The sequence below is a fragment of the Sesamum indicum genome, linkage group LG13 (genome assembly GCF_026168435.1).
Source record: "Sesamum indicum cultivar Baizhima isolate 11 linkage group LG13, ASM2616843v1, whole genome shotgun sequence".
Classification (NCBI taxonomy): Eukaryota; Viridiplantae; Streptophyta; class Magnoliopsida; order Lamiales; family Pedaliaceae; genus Sesamum; species Sesamum indicum.
The window spans coordinates 15,453,603-15,468,805 of NC_142669.1; the positions used below are offsets into that span (position 1 = coordinate 15,453,603).

The following is a 15,203-nucleotide window of genomic DNA, read 5'->3' on the forward strand; positions in this document are numbered from 1 at the left end:
TACGCATTTTCAGTTCAATGCAATTTGGTTTTCTGAATCCGCGTGCGCAATTTACTGTTTTGTGATTTGTTCCTCCCGACTCTGATATATTCGGCGCGCTGCATTTGTGCCGAGCGGAGGTATTGGCGGACGTAGTCAGCGGACTACTAGCCACACGACGCGCTGTGTGATAGGCGCCTCGTGAGAGCTGTGCCCGCGCAGGCGCGCGCGCGCGGGCGCCGCGCCGCCCTGCCTGTGCCCGCGCAGGCGCGCGCGCGCGGGCGCCCGACCGCCCTGCCTGTGCGCGCGCAGGCGCGGGCGCCCGTCCGCCCTGCCTGTGCCCGCGCAGGCGCGCGCGCGCGGGCGCCAGTCGGCCATGCCTGTGCCCGCGCAGGCGCGCGCGCGCGGGCGCCCGTCTGCCGTGCGCGCGCGGCCGCCGGCCGGCCGGCGGCGTCTTCCGGCCGGCGGCGGTTTTTTCCCAAATTTTTTTCAAACTTTTGCGACGCATAATATAACTGAATATAATAAAATAAATATTTCGCGATACAAATACGATGCGTAAAAAATTAAAAAATTATTCTAATGTGACTTCATATTTTTCCCTTTTTTCCTTTTTATTTATTATTTTTTTAATAATTAAAATAATTAAATAAATATTTTCATAACTCAAAAATAAATTATTTCGACAAAAATTAATTAGTCATGTGATTTTGTGGTGACGTGCAAATTTTCGGCAGCGTCCGCAAAGGCGCGCGCGCGCACGCGGGGCTGTTTCCGCAAAGGCGCGCGCGCGCACGCGGGGCTGTTTCCGCAAAGGCGCGCGCGCGCACGCGGGGCTTTTTCCGCACCGGCGCGCTCGCGCCGGCGGGGCTGTTTCCGCAAAGCCGCGCGCGCGCACGCGGGGCTGTTTTCGCACCGGCGCGCTCGCGCAGGCGGGGCTGTTTCTGCACACGCGCCGGCAGCGTCCGCACAGGCGCGCGCGCGCACGTCGGCAGTGGCTTCCTACACGGGCGCCCGTCTGCTGCCGACAGGCCTGCGCGCGCGCACGTCGGCAGTAGTCGGGCAGGCGGCGTCTGCCGCCGTCGGCAGTTTTTTCCCGATGCTTCTTCAATCTTCTGTGCCGGCATGCGCGGACCGTGCTGGCCTGCGCGCGCGCGCCTGCGCGGCCTGTGCGGCCTGCGCGGCCCGTGCCGGCCTGCGCGCGCGCCTGCGCGGACCAGGCCGGCCTGCGCGCGCGCGCCTTGGCCGACCACTGCATGAAAATTTGCACGTCACCTCAAAATGACATGATTAATTCATTTTTGTTGAAATAATTAATTTTTGAGGTGTGAAAATTTTTATTTAATTATTTTAATTATTAAAAAAATAATAAACAAAAGGAAAAAAATGGGAAAAATTTTTTGCCGGCCTGCGCGCGCGCGCCTGCGCGGACTGTACCGGCCTGCGCGCGCATGCCTGCGCGGCCTGTGCGGCCTGCGCCGGCCTGCCCGCGCGCGCCTGCGCGGCCTGTGCCGGCATGCCTGCGCGGCCTGCGCGGCGTGAGCCGGCCTGCCCGCGCGCGCCTGCGCGGCCTGTGCCGGCCTGCCCGCGCGCGCCTGCGCGGCCGGTGCCGGCCTGCCCGCGCGCGCCTGCGCGGCCTGTTCCGGCCTGCGCGCGCGCGCCTGCGCGGCCTGCGCCGGCCTGCCCGCGCGCGCCTGCGCGGCCTGTGCCGGCATGACCGCGCGCGCCTGCGCGGCCTGTGCCGGACTGCGCGCGCGCGCTTACGCGGTCTGTGCCGGCCTCTGCGCGCGCGCCTGCGCGGCCTATGCGGCCTGCGCCGGCCTGCCCGGGCGGCAGTGCCGGCCTGCGCGGCGTGTGCCGGCCTGCCCGCGCGCGCCTGCGCGGACTGTACCGGCCTGCGCGCGCGCGCCTGCGCGGCCTGTGCGGCCTGCGCCGGCCTGCCCGCGCGCGCCTGCGCGGCCTGTGCCGGCATGCCTGCGCGGCCTTCGCGGCGTATGCCGGCCTTCCCGTGTCTCACGAGGCGCCTATCACACAGCGCGTCGTGTGGCTAGTAGTCCGCTGACTACGTCCGCCAATACCTCCGCTCGGCACAAATGCAGCGCGCCGAATATATCAGAGTCGGGAGGAACAAATCACAAAACAGTAAATTGCGCACGCGGATTCAGAAAACCAAATTGCATTAAACTGAAGATGCGTATACAATGATCAACGATGCTAGAGCAAGGGGTTCGCCTTGAGGGGGACTCCAACACGTCACTAAACCAAGCTTCTTGAACTCATTCCCCCCCTATAATAGGCTTAAAAAAATAAATCCTATTGTCTACACTAGACACTAGAAAAGCTGAAATTTGCAACTCAAGAGGCATAACGTCCCCTTGAGGAATCTAAACAACAGAAAGTAAATAACAAAGCAGTAACAAAGCAATAAAAGGCCTACACCTAGGACTCTAAGACTAGTTGGTTGTCCAGCGTCTGTCGATGAAGGCTGAGTGGTCGGCCATGTAGAACGGTTGAGTGGCCGAAGTGCGCGTCACGGGGCCTAGTGAATGGGCAACCCGTGACATTCTCCCCCACCTGAGATAGCGACGTCCCCGGCGCTACGGAAGCATGGTACGCTTCGACAAGAGGTAGAAACGCCTTTAGGTTTGTCACTCGCTCCCAAGTGTTCTCCTCGCTGCTGCATCCCCTCCATTTCACCAAGTACTCTGTGTGGTCTTTCTTCACGGTACTCGTCACTCGGTGATCTAGGATTACTTCAGCCACCTTCTCCTTCGTCTTCTTCAATTCGAGTAGTGGGCGGCTGGGTTGATTGCGGGTAGCATCTTCCTTGTCTGCTGAATACTTCTTCAATTGGCTGACATGGAAAACATTGTGGATCTTCCACCACGGCGGCAACTCCACCTTGTACGCCACCGTCCCAATACGCCTAAGGACAGGCAAAGGACCAACATATTTCTGCATCAACCGAGGATCTCTCCACCTTGATGACTTTGACAATTTCGGATTCGGGACCTTCACCAGCACCAGGTCTCCCGCATTGAACTCAATGAAGCGGCGATTCTGATCTGCATACTTCTTCATCCGCTTCTGAGCTGTCTCCAGACAACTTCTAACGATATCAACATTCTTCTTCCACTCCTGGGAGAAACTTCGAGTAAGAGGGGATCTCACACTTTGGGGAATGTCAAGAGTGTGAGGAAGGAGCAGCTGCTGCCCAGTAATGATTTCAAAAGCGCTCTTGTTGGTGGTGGAAGAGCTCTTTTGAACATTGAAATATAGCTGAGCGACATCCAGGAGCTTCACCCAATCCTTCTGCGTACCTCGCACAAAGTGCCGAAGGTAGTCCTCCAACGTAGAATTAAAGCGTTCTGTCTGACCATCGGACTGTGGATGATAGCTCGAGCTCATGGAACATGTGGACCCGAGAAGTTTGAACAACTCGGTCCGAAAGGCGCCAGTGAATCGGGAGTCACGATCACTGACAATATCTTTTGGCAGTCCCCAATACTTGACGATGTGCTTGAAGAAGAGATGAGCTGTCCCTTCTGCTGTGACATGCTTGGGTGCTGCGATGAATGTAGCATATTCTGAAAAATGATCTACCACGACGATGATAGAGCCTAAGTTCCCGACCTTAGGCAATCCAGAGATGTAATCCATGGAGACGCTCTCCCATGGACGCTTTGGGATGGGGAGTGGTTGCAGCAGACCGGCCTTCTTCTGATGGTCTGCCTTGTCTTGCTGACAAATCAAACAAGTGCGGACATGCGTCTCGACATCGTCCCGCATCTGTGGCCAATGATAGGCCCTCCGCACCGAAGCAAACGTGCGCTCCTGTCCTTGGTGTCCCGCCCAAAGTGTGTCGTGGCATTCGGAAAGAAGTGATTTCCGTAGGTCCCCGCCTCTCGGAACGTATACGCGGTTTCCCTTGGTCATCAACAATCCATCCTCGATCCAAAAGTGTCGAGCCTTGCCCTGCTCGACAAGCCGAATCAGGCGTTGCGCCGCGGGATCTCTCGGTAGTAACTCCCGCACCTGATCCTTCGTAGAGATAGCAGCCGCGCTAGAAGAGAGCGCTGCTATCGACTCCAAGTTCGCCAAGTCCGCCCTGCGGCTCAAGGCATCTGCTGACTGCTTCCTAAGCTCCACAAGCTTAGGTTGCGGCATTCTGTACGGTGCCCTAGCGGGCGGTCTCGTGCCAGGCACCAACTCGATCTCGTGATCCACTGCCCTCTTCGGTGGTAGCTTCCGAGGCAGCTCGTCTGGCATCACGTCTTCAGACTCCCCCAACAGTTCCTTACTACCGCCCGGGGTGGGCCCTGACACCTCTTCCATCTCTTCAAAACAAAGGGTACCCAAGTAGGAGATCTCATCCTGCTTGTGCCCCTTCTCAAACTGCATGGCCGACAAGTTCTTCCCTCCAGTACGTCCGGCCAAGGTAGGAATGACACACGGCTTCGCCCCCAACATCATCAGCGAATCGGCATGAGGTAAGACAGCAGTGCGTGTATCCCGTAGAAATTCAAGCCCAAGGATAAGCTTGAAGTCGTCCATTGCCACAACAGAAAGATTGGTCTTGCCCTCATAAGCACCAACCTTAATCAGCACAGACTTGGCTACACCGGCAATGGGTTGTGCAGCCGAGTTGATCGCCTTCACACGCCCAACTCCCTTCTCCAGCACGAGCCCGAGTCTCGCCACTTCGGCGCTCGCAAGGTAGTTGTGAGAGGCTCCAGTGTCGATCATGGCTCGAATCGGCTTGCCATGAATCTTCACATCAACGAACATCAACCCTTTCTTCCTAGGAATCCGGGGCTGAACATCTTCTTCTTTCTTCTCCGGCTGCTCCACAGTAAGAGCCGGGATGGTCTTTTTCGCAGGGGGTGGCACAACTCTCTTCACCGCCACCGTAGAGAATGTGTTGCACCATTGGTTCACGGCCCCCAAGTTGTCCTCATCCTCCTCCGTGTCATTCTCACCACCTGCCTCTGCTTGTGGCTCCACACTCTTTGAGGATGACACCTTATCGGTAAAGGTCGTTGCCAATGCGTTCAACACCTGTCTCTTCGGGCAATCCCGATACATATGCGGACCATCGCAGATCAAACACCCTCTCCTCCTCTCGGGTGCTCCCTGCCTGTTCTCCTGGGGCCTGTTCCTGTCCGAACCGCCCTGTGAGCCATTCTGAGAGTGGGGCCTCTGGTCTCCCCCACCTCTGTTGAAGTTATTCCTAAACCATCTCGTCCCATTCGACTTCTCCCGCTCAGGACTAGGCGTCGCCTGCCTATCCTTTTGAGTCTCTAGGTTGAAATCGGCCAGGCGTTCGGCCGCTATAATAGCCGAACTCAAATCAGTCACTCGTTGCCTCTGCAACTCATTTCTCGCCCACTGTTTCAAGCCTTCCATGAAAGTGAACAGCTTGTCTGCCTCCGACATGTCTCGGATGTTCAGCATCAGTGCTGAGAAAGCTTTGACATATTCCCGCACGGAACCTGTATGTTCAAGCTTTCGCAATGCCCTCCTGGCATTGTACTCCACATTCTCGGGGAAGAACTGCTCTCTGATCGCCTCCCGTAGAAGAGCCCACGTGTCGAGCTGTATTTGATGAGCCTGGATTTCCGCAAACTTGGTCCGCCACCACAGCTTTGCGTCACCAGTCAGGTACATGGTCGCAGTCGCAACCTTCCTTGCCTCGTCCCGCACGTCTGCCGCAAGGAAGTACTGGTCCATGTCGAAGAGGAAGTTCTCGACCTCCTTCGCATCACGCTCACCGCTATAGGCCTTCGGTTCTGGTATTCGAAGCCTAGCACCGGGGTTGTGAGCAACCATAGGCGTGCTACCCACTGCACGCTGGAGCAGCCCAATCTGAATGGCCATCTGCTCCATGTCACGCCGCATATCGGCAATGCTGTCGTTTCCGAATACGCCAGCCATCTCCTGAATCACCTGCCGACATTCGTCCAACTCCGAATTCAGCACCGTGATCTCAGATTCCAGGGAAGAGACCTTCGTCTCCAATTCCACCAACCGGGAGTGTCCGTCCTCCGGGTTCTCAGCTCTCTCGCTGGATGAAGCTGCGGCATGTCGCGGGCTTTCCGGATCTTGCCCCGATGCCTTCGCAGCAGTAGCGGTGCGCCTCGGCCCCATCGTGGCACGAGGCTCTGATACCACCTCTCACGAGGCGCCTATCACACAGCGCGTCGTGTGGCTAGTAGTCCGCTGACTACGTCCGCCAATACCTCCGCTCGGCACAAATGCAGCGCGCCGAATATATCAGAGTCGGGAGGAACAAATCACAAAACAGTAAATTGCGCACGCGGATTCAGAAAACCAAATTGCATTAAACTGAAGATGCGTATACAATGATCAACGATGCTAGAGCAAGGGGTTCGCCTTGAGGGGGACTCCAACACGTCACTAAACCAAGCTTCTTGAACTCATTCCCCCCTATAATAGGCTTAAAAAAATAAATCCTATTGTCTACACTAGACACTAGAAAAGCTGAAATTTGCAACTCAAGAGGCATAACGTCCCCTTGAGGAATCTAAACAACAGAAAGTAAATAACAAAGCAGTAACAAAGCAATAAAAGGCCTACACCTAGGACTCTAAGACTAGTTGGTTGTCCAGCGTCTGTCGATGAAGGCTGAGTGGTCGGCCATGTAGAACGGTTGAGTGGCCGAAGTGCGCGTCACGGGGCCTAGTGAATGGGCAACCCGTGACACCGTGTCACGGGCGGACTCTCTTGTCACGCAGCGGAATATATTTTTCGCCCGTGCGGCGTCTCAGGTTTCACCCAACCTTCGACCAGCCTTCGCACATCTCAGAGTTTACCGACTGTTCGTCGCGTGTCTTCGACACTGAAGCTCGCTAGCACGACATCTGAACGCATCCCTGCGCGGCACCGCGTGCCTTTGCGCTCGCCTATCCAAAATGCCCATGTTCGCCGAGGCTCTCGGCACGCACGCCTTAGCGTCTCTTAGCGGCCGGCCCCGACTAGCTAGTCTGCCGCCATGCGTCTCGCCCACAATCTCGGAACCCGCCGACGCATCCCTCGATGGCAAGGAGCATCCTCGCTCTGCCTCGGCATTACGGCGCTCCGCATGCGCCCGCAACGCCCGTCTCATGTCCAATGCACACTCGGGGCATCCTTGGCGCACGCCTTCGTCGTGGTCGTCTTTTATGCCTCGCCCGAGTAGGACCGCACCTTAAGTCCGAGGCCCACATGATATGCCGACATCTTGCTTTGATCCCGCATGGCATGCCCGACATGCCTTCTTGCCTTTCGACGTGGCTACATAATTTGCCCACAATGCGGCGTCGCCCCACGACCGCTCATCTTGGCCAACGGACCCCCATGGACGGCTAGAACCCGACAGCGCGTGCCATGAGTTGGATCACGAGGTCTTGGAGTGCTTGCCTCGATCACCCATTCGCACGAGAGGTGTTGCCCCAAATATCTCGCAGCCCGCGGAGCAACCTTGCACGTCACACGGAACCTCTCGGCCGCATTTGTGCCCAACGTAGGCCGTCCTGGCCCTACGCTGCCCGTCCGGTTCCCATGCCTTTCGGGGACTCTAAACACTTCTTTGAGATGCCTAGAGCCGGCCCTTGGAGGCCCCCAACATGCCCCCAAGAGATGCTCATTTAGTGTCGACGTTGCCTACCGCCACTGCCGTCGTGCACGGGGAGGGCCGGCTGGAGCTCACCGCATCATACCCCCCTTATAATAGGCTTAAGAAAGTTTTTCTTATTTCCAGCAGTAGACATTGAAAGGGGTTGAGGAGCGCACCTTTTTCGCATCTCCCTCAACCGACGTCCAAATCACGTGCCGCTTGAACCGTAGCGTAGCCTACGACTTCTACATCATAACTCTTGAATTTCAGCCCCATCCGATCATCCATCGCTGAGGAATTGCCCACGCAATATTCTGAAATTACAGTCTCGCCACTGCACTGGCAGACTCTGAAGATCATCGTCGTTTCCTACCCAAACGGAACCGTCTACCTCTGAAACATCTTGGAGGTGTTCCCAACACTCCAAGGATCTCGCCATAGAAACAGTTTTGCAAATCTCGAAAGATAAAGCACTCTGCTTCACGCATTTCTCTCCTGCTCGCGCGCAGGGTGGCGCCTGATCGTCGCCCTTATATCTCCTTGCCCAAACGTCCTCGGAATGACTTCATACTTGGCGGATAGCATCCCCACACATCAAGGAAGTTCCCATACGAACAGTTTTGCAATCCCCAATCGGTAAGTGTCTCTGCTCGTAGGCCGTTTGCGCACCTGCGTGCCGGCCGGCCTCCCCTAGCCGCCCGCACGTACTCCGCAAGTCACTGCCGGCCGTCTTGCCCAAGGAGCGGCCAGTGACATTCTCCCCCACTCGATCCGTTGACGTCCTCGTCAACACATACACGAAGGATTGAGGTGTATGCGGTGCCCAATACTCTCTCTCAGTATCGCGCGACACCAGACCGTCCTCCTACTCTTTCGAGCACTTCGATCGTGAAGTGCCTCTTCAGCACCCCACGTAATCTCCCCACAAACGGTGCCTCTGCCGCACCTGATGTGATCATCTCAACGCAAGTGGAAGTCCGTGTACTCGTCGACACCCTCTTCCCAAATCTGTGCTAAGCTCCCCCACAAAACGTAGTGCCTCAAACGCACTCGATTCATCACGAAAATTCAAAGCGGAAGTCTGTGCCTCTCTCTGCACTCTCTTCCCAAAGTGGCGGGTAGCTCTCCACAATCGTGCCTCAATGCGCTGCATTTCTCATTGTCTGCTCAAGTTGGAAGTCTGTGTACTCCTCTACACTCTCTTCCCCAATGTCGCTCAATCGATAATGGAGTCTGTGTACGCTGCTACACTCTCTCCGAACTGTTGCTCACTGACTGTTTGCCCCCACAGGTAGTGTCTGAATACACTCAATTTACAATGCAAATACCACAGGTCGGAAGTCTGTACACGCATTCTGTACTCTCTTCACGACTTTTCAAATGGGTGGGTAGCAAACTGTGCTTCAAGTCCTGTCAAGTGCGCCTTTGAAACTCTGATGTCCCTCAAAACAGTGCCTCAGATACACTCGAATTGATTTGGAACGACTGAAGTGTGGAGTCTGTGTGCACGCTTCACACTCTCTCCCCCACTCGAGGTGTTGCCGTCCTCGGCAAACACTCATACCCGCCGCTGCGGTTGTTCACACTTGAACCAACTTAAACGCACATGGGCCGGTTGCCCAAACTGTCGGAACCACGCCGCTCGTGGACCAAACATCTCTGCAAAGAGTCCTCTCTTGACTCAGCACAAAAATAGGGTCACTGCCCTCAAAGATTGCGGGACTGGGATTTTCATTCACAACGCAACACAAGGCTAAGATTTCTTGAATCCTTGCCCGGCCGCCAAACTCAAATTCAATTCCAAATCCTAGCCCGGCCGCACCATGCCGCTCATGGTGCCAATGGAGCCCGATGCTCCCCTCAAATCTCAACTCGGTAGTCCCCCTCGGAAATCCATCAACCAAAGAGCCCATAATATGGTGTCCGAATCCCCTCGAAGAACATTCGCAATTCTGCTCAATTATGCTCCTGACGAGCATCCAACGCACGGCTTAGTGGGTTGCACCCACTCAAGCTCCGTACAAGTTGCCGTTTTTCTCATAACGGATGCTTATGCCCCTCTGGTTCTTGAAGCGTGCCATCTTTCCTCTAGACGCACTCTCATCTACCACAACAGCATTCCATCCCACATTTCTGCTCGGCCACATACGGCTCATACCGACAACTGCCCACAAAACGAAGGGGTCTCAACATCCACTCCTCGCAACCCCAAGGGTGGCTTGTTCCAAGCACCTCATGTGCAATTGTGCCTAAGCACCTCAACATTCTGCTCATCCTTCCCCGCTGGAAGGTTCCTCGAATCCTCATGAGAAGGTGGCCCCTCATCCACCACTCTCCACAAAAGGTGGCATCTCGCACACCAAAACGGCCTCAACGCCTAGATCACCTCCTGACTTGCGGCAGCTCCGCACACATGGTTGCTTATCTCGCAATCGTGGCTCTCGCAGTCCACCCGACGCATCGGCATGTCCCCCTCTCGCTCAGGGAAGCCAAGATGAATTCTGAAATATGATATTCGTTCCTTCCAAAAAAAAATTTCGGACCACGGTTGACAGCTCGCTCAACATATCTGCGACGCTAACCCAACTGCCAACCAATATCATCAAAGTTGGACCGTAGCCACTTGCTCTCTTGAAGCAGCTCAAACTCGCGCGAAAGGACTCTACTGAACATAATCTCTGTGGCAGACGTCCCCCAAAATCATACCGTCTCACAATTGGCTCGCTGAAGCATTTTAAAGCCCAAGACAACAAAGCCACATATCTGTGCCCGAATTACGGCATAATCTTGTCTCAACTGACGGTCTCAACCCAACTGAGCTCTACCTGATGTAGAGGCGTGTGCCAATCCAGATCTTAAACTGGGCACAATTCTCTTTGAAGAGTCCAGAGCCCGGGTACCGGGCTCTGATACCAACTGTCACGGGCGGACTCTCTTGTCACGCAGCGGAATATATTTTTCGCCCGTGCGGCGTCTCAGGTTTCACCCAACCTTCGACCAGCCTTCGCACATCTCAGAGTTTACCGACTGTTCGTCGCGTGTCTTCGACACTGAAGCTCGCTAGCACGACATCTGAACGCATCCCTGCGCGGCACCGCGTGCCTTTGCGCTCGCCTATCCAAAATGCCCATGTTCGCCGAGGCTCTCGGCACGCACGCCTTAGCGTCTCTTAGCGGCCGGCCCCGACTAGCTAGTCTGCCGCCATGCGTCTCGCCCACAATCTCGGAACCCGCCGACGCATCCCTCGATGGCAAGGAGCATCCTCGCTCTGCCTCGGCATTACGGCGCTCCGCATGCGCCCGCAACGCCCGTCTCATGTCCAATGCACACTCGGGGCATCCTTGGCGCACGCCTTCGTCGTGGCCGTCTTTTATGCCTCGCCCGAGTAGGACCGCACCTTAAGTCCGAGGCCCACATGATATGCCGACATCTTGCTTTGATCCCGCATGGCATGCCCGACATGCCTTCTTGCCTTTCGACGTGGCTACATAATTTGCCCACAATGCGGCGTCGCCCCACGACCGCTCATCTTGGCCAACGGACCCCCATGGACGGCTAGAACCCGACAGCGCGTGCCATGAGTTGGATCACGAGGTCTTGGAGTGCTTGCCTCGATCACCCATTCGCACGAGAGGTGTTGCCCCAAATATCTCGCAGCCCGCGGAGCAACCTTGCACGTCACACGGAACCTCTCGGCCGCATTTGTGCCCAACGTAGGCCGTCCTGGCCCTACGCTGCCCGTCCGGTTCCCATGCCTTTCGGGGACTCTAAACACTTCTTTGAGATGCTAGAGCCGGCCCTTGGAGGCCCCCAACATGCCCCCAAGAGATGCTCATTTAGTGCCGACGTTGCCTACCGCCACTGCCGTCGTGCACGGGGAGGGCCGGCTGGAGCTCACCGCATCATACCCCCCTTATAATAGGCTTAAGAAAGTTTTTCTTATTTCCAGCAGTAGACATTGAAAGGGGTTGAGGAGCGCACCTTTTTCGCATCTCCCTCAACCGACGTCCAAATCACGTGCCGCTTGAACCGTAGCGTAGCCTACGACTTCTACATCATAACTCTTGAATTTCAGCCCCATCCGATCATCCATCGCTGAGGAATTGCCCACGCAATATTCTGAAATTACAGTCTCGCCACTGCACTGGCAGACTCTGAAGATCATCGTCGTTTCCTACCCAAACGGAACCGTCTACCTCTGAAACATCTTGGAGGTGTTCCCAACACTCCAAGGATCTCGCCATAGAAACAGTTTTGCAAATCTCGAAAGATAAAGCACTCTGCTTCACGCATTTCTCTCCTGCTCGCGCGCAGGGTGGCGCCTGATCGTCGCCCTTATATCTCCTTGCCCAAACGTCCTCGGAATGACTTCATACTTGGCGGATAGCATCCCCACACATCAAGGAAATTCCCATACGAACAGTTTTGCAATCCCCAATCGGTAAGAGTCTCTGCTCGTAGGCCGTTTGCGCACCTGCGTGCCGGCCGGCCTCCCCTAGCCGCCCGCACGTACTCCGCAAGTCACTGCCGGCCGTCTTGCCCAAGGAGCGGCCAGTGACACCGCGCGCGCCTGCGCGGCCTGTGCCGGCATGCCTGCGCGGCCTGCGCGGCGTGTGCCGGCCTGCCCGCGCGCGCCTGCGCGGACTGTACCGGCCTGCGCGGCCTGCGCCGGCCTGCCCGCGCGCGCCTGCGCGGCCTCTGCCGGCATGCCCGCGCGCGCCTGCGCGGCCTGTGCCGGCCTGCGCGCGCGCGCCTGTGCGGTCTGTGCCGGCCTGCGCGCGCGCGCAGGCAGCCCATGCCGACGCGCGCGCGCGCGCCTTGGCCGACCACTGCATGAAAATTTGCACGTCACCTCAAAATGACATGATTAATTCATTTTTGTTGAAATAATTAATTTTTGAGGTGTGAAAATATTTTTTTAATTATTTTAATTATTAAAAAAATAATAAATAAAAGGAAAAAAATGGGAAAAATATGAAGACACAATAGAATAATATTTTAATTTTTTACGCATCGTATTTGTATCGCGAAATATTTATTTTATTATATTCAGTTATATTGTGCGTCCCAAATGTTTGAAAAATAATTGAGAAAAAAACTGGAGAGTTCACGTTCGCGCGGACACTGCCGACGTGCGCGCGCAGGCAGCCACTGCCGACGTGCGCGCGCAGGCAGCCACTGCCGACGTGCGCGCGCAGGCAGCCCGTGCCGACGTGCGCGCGCGCGCGCCTCGGGAATCGCGTCACCTCAAAATCACATGATTAATTCATTTTTGTTGAAATAATTTATTTTTGAGTTATGACAATTTTTATTTAATTATTTTAATTATTAAAAAAAAAAAAAAAAAAACGCTTACGCGGACGCCGGGCATCGGGCGTCCACTGCATGAAAATTTTCGCGTCACCTCAAAATCACATGATTAATTCATTTTTGTTGAAATAATTTATTTTTGAGTTATGAAAATTTTTATTTAATTATTTTAATTATTAAAAAAAAAAAAAAAAAAAAACGCTTGCGCGGACGCTGCCGGGCGGGGCCGCGCGCGCCTGCGCGGGCACTGCCGGGCGGGGCCGCGCGCGCCTGCGCGGGCACTGCCGGGCGGGGCCGCGCGCGACTGCGCGGGCACTGCCGGGCGGGCGCGCGCGCTACTGCGTGGGTACTGGCGGGCGGGCGCGCGCGTGCCTGCGCGGGCACTGCCGGCCGGGCGCGCGCGCGCCTGCGCGGGCACTGCCGGGCGGGCGCGCGCGCGCCAGCGCGGGCACTGCCGGGCGGGGCCGCGCGCGCCTGCGCGGGCACTGCCGGGCGGGGCCGCGCGCGCCTGCGCGGGCGCCTGCGCGGGCACTGCCGGGCGGGGCCGCACGCGCGGCCGCGGGCACTCGGGCGGGCGCGCGCCCGCCTGCGCGGACTGTGCCGGCCTGCGCGCGGGCGCCAGTGCGGGCACTGCCGGGGGCGCGGGCGCCTGCGCGGTCTGTGCCGGCCTGCGCGGCGTGTGCCGGCCTGCCCGCGCGCGCCTGCGCGGCCTGTGCCGGCCTGCGCGCCCGCGCCTGCGCGGACTGTACCGGCCTGCGCGCGCGCGCCTGCGCGGCCTGTGCGGCCTGCGCCGGCCTGCCCGCGCGCGCCTGCGCGGCCTGTGCCGGCCTGACCGCGCGCGCCTGCGCAGCCTGTGCCGGCATGCGCGCGCGCGCCTGCGCGGCGTGTGCCGGCCTGCGCCGCCTGTGCGGCCTGCGCCGGCCTGCCCGCGCGTGCCTGCGCGGCCTGTGCCGGCATGCGCGCGCGCGCCGGCGCGGCCTGTGTTGGCCTGCGAGGACCGTGCCGGCCTGTGCGCGCGCGCCTGCGCGGCCTGCGCCGGCCTGCCCGCGCGCGCCTGCGCGGCCCGTGCCGGCATGCGCGCTCGCGCCAGCGCGGCCCGTGCCGTCCTGCGCGCGCGCGCAGGCAGCCCGTGCCGACGCGCGCGCGCGCGCCTTGGCCGACCACTGCATGAAAATTTGCACGTCACCTCAAAATGACATGATTAATTCATTTTTGTTGAAATAATTAATTTTTGAGGTGTGAAAATTTTTATTTAATTATTAAAAAAATAATGAATAAAAGGAAAAAATGGGAAAAATATGAAGACACAATAGAATAATATTTTAATTTTTTACGCATCGTATTTGTATCGCGAAATATTTATTTTATTATATTCAGTTATATTGTGCGTCCCAAATGTTTGAAAAATAATTGGGAAAAAAATTGGAGAGTTCACGTTCGCGCGGACACTGCCGACGTGCGCGCGCAGGCAGCCACTGCCGACGTGCGCGCGCAGCAGCCACTGCCGACGGCCGCGCGCAGGCAGCCACTGCCGACGTGCGCGCGCGCGCCTGTACGGACAGTGCCGACGGCCGCACGGGCGCCTGTGCGGGCACTGCCGACGTGCGCGCGCAGGCAGCCCGTGCCGACGTGGGCGCGCGCGCGCCTCGGGCGACCACTGCATGAAAATTTTCGCGTCACCTCAAAATCACATGATTAATTAATTTTTGTTAAAATAATTTATTTTTGAGTTATGAAAATTTTTATTTAATTATTTCAATTATTAAAAAAAAAAAAAAAAAAAAAACGCTTGCGCGGACGCTGCCGGCGCGCGCGTAGGCGGGCACTGCCGGGCGGGCGCGCGCAGCAGCCACTGCCGACGGCCGCGCGCAGGCAGCCACTGCCGACGTGCGCGCGCGTGCCTGTACGGACAGTGCCGACGGCCGCGCGCGCGCCTGTGCGGGCAGTGCCGACGGCTGCGCGCGCGCCTGTGCGGGCAGTGCCGACGGCCGCGCGCGCGCCTGTGCGGGCACTGCCGACGTGCGCGCGCGCGCGCCTCGGGCGTCGCGTCACCTCAAAATCACATGATTAATTCATTTTTGTTGAAATAATTTATTTTTGAGTTATGAAAATTTTTATTTAATTATTTTAATTATTAAAAAAAAAAAAAAAAAAAAAACGCTTGCGCAGACGCCGGGCGTCGGGCGTCCACCATGAAAATTTTCGCGTCACCTCAAAATCACATGATTAATTCATTTTTGTTGAAATAATTTATTTTTGAGTTATGAAAATTTTTATTTAATTATTTTAATTATTAAAA

General features: G+C 56.8%; 1 protein-coding gene across 1 annotated transcript; it reads right to left on the bottom strand.

Annotated features, from left to right (window-relative positions):
* Positions 1 to 2,576: 2,576 nt before the first annotated feature.
* On the bottom strand, positions 2,577 to 6,126 carry LOC148784558 (uncharacterized). The gene is made up of 2 exons (XM_088876886.1): positions 2,677 to 6,126; positions 2,577 to 2,594 (listed from the first exon to the last, which is right to left on the bottom strand). Exons 1-2 carry the CDS (start codon positions 6,124 to 6,126, stop codon positions 2,577 to 2,579), a joined length of 3,468 nt encoding a protein of 1,155 aa, XP_088733012.1.
* Between the last annotated feature and the right edge of the window lie 9,077 nt (positions 6,127 to 15,203).

Coding starts and splice junctions, on each gene's coding strand:
- LOC148784558 (XM_088876886.1), bottom strand. CDS start 6,126: ATGGGGCCGAGGCGCACCGCTACTGCTGCGAAGGCATCGGGGCAAGAT.